The following is a 5,000-nucleotide window of genomic DNA, read 5'->3' as shown; positions in this document are numbered from 1 at the left end:
AATTGTAATCCTTTGTTTCGACACATGGCACCATCTTAAAAGGTATGCTAACTTTTCCGGTATCATCACGCCGACGTTAGCATTTAAATGCCGCCATCCTAGCAGTATGCGAATTTCACTGATGTCAGCTTGCTAACTTTAACATGCTAACATTTCATCGAATTTGTAATCCTTTGTTTAGACACTTGGCACCATCTTAAAAGGTATGCTAACTTTTCAGGTATCATCATGCCGACGTTAGCATTTAAATGCCGCCATCTTAGCAGTATGCTAATTTCAATTATGTCAGCATGCTAACTTTTGCATGTTAACATTTTATGCTAGCATTTCATCGAATTGTAATCCTTTGTTTCGACACATGGCACCATCTTTAAAGGTATGCTAACTTTTCCGGTTTCATCATGATGACGTTAGCATTTAAATGCCGCCATCCTAGCAGTATGCTAATTTTACTGATGTCAGCTTGCTAACTTTAGCATGCTAGCATTTCATCGAATTTGTAATCCTTTGTTTAGACACTTGGCACCATCCTAAAGGTATGCTAACTTTTTCGGTATCATCACGCCAACGTTAGCATTTAAATGCCGCCATCTTAACAGTATGCTAATTTCACTGATGTTTGCTTGCTAACTTTAGCATGCTAACATTTTATGCTAGCATTTCATCGAATTGTAATCCTTTGTTTCGACACATGGCACCATCTATAAAGGTATGCTAACTTTTCCGGTATCATCACGCCAGTGTTAGCATTTAAATGCCGCCATCCTAGCAGTATGCTAATTTTACTGATGTCAGCTTGCTAACTTTAGCATGCTAACATTTTATGCTAGCATTTCATCGAATTGTAATCCTTTGTTTAGACTCTTGGCACCATCTTAAAAGGTATGCTAACTTTTCCGGTATCATCACGCCGACGTTAGCATTTAAATGCCGCCATCCTAGCAGTATGCTAATTTTACTGATGTCAGCTTGCTAACTTTAGCATGCTAACATTTAATCGAATTTATAATCCTTTGTTTAGACTCTTGGCACCATCTTAAAAGGTACGCTAACTTTTCCGGTATCATCACGCCGACGTTAGCATTTAAATGCCGCCATCGTAGCAGTATGCTAATTTCACTGACGTTAGCTTGCTAACTTTAGCATGCTAACATTTCATCGAATTTGTAATCCTTTGTTTCAACACTTGGCACCATCTTTAAAGGTATGCTAACTTTTCCGGTATCATCACGCCAACGTTAGCATTTATAATGCCACCATCTTAGCAGTATGCTAATTTCACTGATGTTAGCTTGCTAACTTTAGCATGCTAACATTTTTCATCGAATTTGTAATCCTTTGTTTTATCTTAAAGGTACGCTCACTTTTCCGGTAGTATCGTGCCAACGTTAGCATAGCATATGCTAGTATTTTAGCTAATTATATTCATTAAAACCTAAAAATTTTATTTTTGGCTCCATCTTTTTTTCTTTTTTTTTCTCTCGATGATATCATGCTTACATTCTCACGTTTCATGCAAACATTTGAGCTATTTTTTTCCATCATTTTAACCTAAAAATCGTGAATTTTGACATATTTTTATTTCCATTTCGTAGTTAAGAGGGGAGGAGTATATTGACAGCTAGAATTCACGATTCTACGTCCTGAAAATATGCAAACAAAATTGTGTTTAGCTAATTGATACTTCAAACTTGCATGAATAAATCGTAAGGAATTTAACATAACTTGGCTTCTGAGAGCTTCAAAATGTAATGAATAAAATGCTAAAGTTGTTGATAAACAAGCAATTATTTTAATAATTAAATATGGTCATTTTAAATGAATTATTATGATCATTTAAAATTAATTATTTCAAAATGTTTATTTTAATGTATAATTCTAATGGCTGGGTGTAATAAGGAGTCAGAAAAAATACAAATAAAAATACAATTAATTTTGATGTTTTTAGCAAAATATAGTAAAAATGTATTTATTTTTTTTAATTTTTTTAATTAATAGATATATTTATTTTTAGGTAAGATAAACATAATAATACCATTCATCTCTAGTCTGGATGATTTAGTTCTTGTCACCCTGTCGTGAAAAAAGGCTGTCCTCACTCAGGTCCGCATGGAGCTGGAGGGGGGCGTGGCCTCCAGCTCCGGCTGAAAATCGGGAGATTTTCGGGAGAATATTTGTTCCTGGGAGGTTTTCGGGAGAGGCGCTGAATTTCGGGAGTCTCCCGGAAAATTCGGGAGGGGTTGGCAAGTATGCCCTGCAGGTAATAGTCACTTTTCCACCCCTTTAAAAGTTAAAGTTAAAGTACCAATGATTGTCACACACACACTAGGTGTGGCGAGATTATTCTCTGCATTTGACCCATCACCCTTGATCACCCCCTGGGAGGTGAGGGGAGCAGTGGGCAGCAGCGGTGGCCGCGCCCGGGAATCATTTTTGGTGATTTAACCCCCAATTCCAACCCTTGATGCTGAGTGCCAAACAGGGAGGTAATGGGTCCCATTTTTTTATAGTCTTTGGTATGACTCGGCCGGGGTTTGAACTCACAACCTACCGATCTCAGGGCGGACACTCTAACCACTAGGCCACTGAGTAGTATATATTAGGTATAGTTGTAAGTAAAAAAAAAAAAAAGGTCAAAGACAAAGCTATTCGGTTTCTTCACTGCCGATGTGGGGGGGTGGGCGCCACCTAAAATCTTGCCTAGGGCGCCAGATTGGTTAGGGCCGGGCCTGCTTACATTCTCACGTTTCATGCAAACATTTGAGCTATTTTTTTTCCATCATTTAAACCGAAAAATCGTGAATTTTGCCATATTTTTTTTATTTCCATCCTCCTGCTTCTCTTACGATCGTGCAGTGTACCTAATGTAGTGACCGTAAAGGCGCCGTATCTGCACGAAGGTGCCGATACCACTCGCTCGCAGTATCTGCCTTTTCTCCCCAGATGTGGAGAAATCCCCCCCGTTGGAATCGCGATGCGCGGCCGCAGTCAGACGTGCACCCGCACCGGCCGAGTCGGGAGGAGGGGGCGGAGTTTGACGCAAGCGCGGGATCCCCCCCCGTTATCACTTCTTCTTCTTCTTCTGATGCATGCGCGCGCATCCGAGACCTTTTTTTTTTTTTTTTTAAATTTATTTATTTAAACAAGCCGGTGCGCGTGCGTGCGTGTCAGCGTGCGCGCGCGTGTGTGTGCGTAAAAGGGCGGCGCGCATGTCCAGTTCCTCCATGCAGTCTGCGCTCCAAGCCCGCCAATCTTGCAACGACTTTTTTTTTTTTCCCGCGCCCCCTCCCCGCGCTTTCTTCCCGCCTTCGCCCCGGTCCGTGTCCACACCGGACACGGTGCACGCCACGGCACCGTACGGAATATGACTCTCACCCCGGACTGTCCGCACTCGGCACGGGAGCGTCGTTCCTCCTCTTCGTCCTCTTCATCCTCTTCCTCTTCTCATGTCTTTCCCGCCCCTTTTTCCCGCCACGGATGTCTCTCAACACTTTGTGAGGGACGCGGGTCAGGCAAGATGAGGATTAATCTTTTCTTCTGGCACTTTCTGGGCTGCTGTTCCGTCCTCTGGGGCTCGGCGACGGGAGCCTTCCCCAGCTCGGTGCAGATCGGTGAGTTGTGGACGCGTTTTTTTTTTTACGCACCGTTTTTTGGGACGGCATCTTCACGTAATGCAATCATTTGGGGGGATTAATCGCGATTAATCGCGTGGATGTTGACCGAAATGAGCTTTTTCCTTCTTCAGTGTTTAGACACTGCAGTCTCTCTCTCTCTCCCCCCCCCCCTCCTCTCTCTCTCATCCCTCGTCTCGCGCGTCTCACACCAGCACGTGACAAAGTGATAAAGTTCGCAAGAGATGCTACCTCACTCACGCTAACGTCGGCATGATATTACCGGAAAAAAGTTAAGACGTCGCCAAGTGTCGAAACAAAAAGGATTACAAATTCGATGAAATGCTAGCGTAAAATGTTAGCATGCTAAAGTTAGCACGCTAACGTCAGTGAAAGTAGCATGCTGCTAAGATGGCGGCATTTAAATGCTAACGTTGGCGTGATGATACCGGAAAAGTTCACATACCTTTAAGATGGTGCCAAGTGTCTAAACAAAGGATTACAAATTCGATGAAATGTTAGCATGCTAAAGTTAGCACGCTAACATCAGTGAAATTAGCATACTGCTAAGATGGCGGCATTTAAATGCTAACGTTGGCGTGATGATACCGGAAAAGTGAGCATACCTTTTAAGATGGTGCCAAGAGTCTAAACAAAGGATTACAAATTCCGATTAAATGTTAGCGTGCTAAAGTTAGCACGCTAACATCAATGAAATTAGCATACTGCTAAGATGGCGGCATTTAAATGCTAAAGTTGGCGTGATGATACCAGAAAAGTGAGCATACCTTTAAAGATGGTGCCAAGTGTCGAAACAAAGGATTACAATTTCGATGAAATGTTAGCATGCTAAAGTTAGCACGCTAACATCAGTGAAATTAGCATACTGCTAAGATGACGGTGTAGAAGAAAAAAAAACTATGTTTAGGTTCCGATGAGTAAAAATGGGCTCAACTGGTAGCATAAAACGATAGCATTCAAATGTTAGCATGCTACTATATAATAAGATAGCATACTTCCACGATTTGTAGGTTCTAATGAATGTAAATAGTTAAAATACTATTATGATACTACCGGAAAAGTTAGCATACCTTTTGAAATGGTGCCAAGTGTCTAAACAAAGTATTACAAATTCCGATTAAATGTTAGCATGCTAAAGTTAGCAAGCTAACGTCAGTGAAATTAGCATGCTGCTAAGATGGCGGCATTTAAATGCTAACGTTGGCGTGATGATACCGGAAAAGTTCACATACCTTTAAGATGGTGCCAAGTGTCTAAACAAAGGATTATAAATTCGATGAAATTTTAGCATGCTAAAGTTAGCAAGCTAACGTCAGTGAAATTAGCATACTGCTACGATGGCGGTATTTAAATGCTAACGTTGGCGTG

At 41.4% G+C, this 5,000-nt stretch overlaps 1 protein-coding gene across 4 annotated transcripts in view; it reads left to right on the top strand.

Annotated features, from left to right (window-relative positions):
* Positions 1-3,129: 3,129 nt before the first annotated feature.
* Positions 3,130-5,000, top strand: part of gria4a (glutamate receptor, ionotropic, AMPA 4a) — a 417,233-nt gene continuing 415,362 nt past the window's right edge. For all 4 annotated transcript variants that reach the window (XM_061925858.1, XM_061925861.1, XM_061925860.1 and 1 more), the window contains exon 1: positions 3,130-3,611. In XM_061925858.1, coding sequence (XP_061781842.1) covers positions 3,365-3,611 — 247 coding nt within the window. In that variant the 5' untranslated portion in view covers positions 3,130-3,364. The remainder of the gene's footprint in view (positions 3,612-5,000) is intronic.

The sequence above is a fragment of the Nerophis lumbriciformis genome, linkage group LG30 (genome assembly GCF_033978685.3).
Source record: "Nerophis lumbriciformis linkage group LG30, RoL_Nlum_v2.1, whole genome shotgun sequence".
Taxonomy (NCBI): domain Eukaryota; kingdom Metazoa; phylum Chordata; class Actinopteri; order Syngnathiformes; family Syngnathidae; genus Nerophis; species Nerophis lumbriciformis.
The sequence above is the reverse complement of the archived record's forward strand: the minus strand, read 5'-3'. Positions and strand labels throughout refer to the sequence as shown.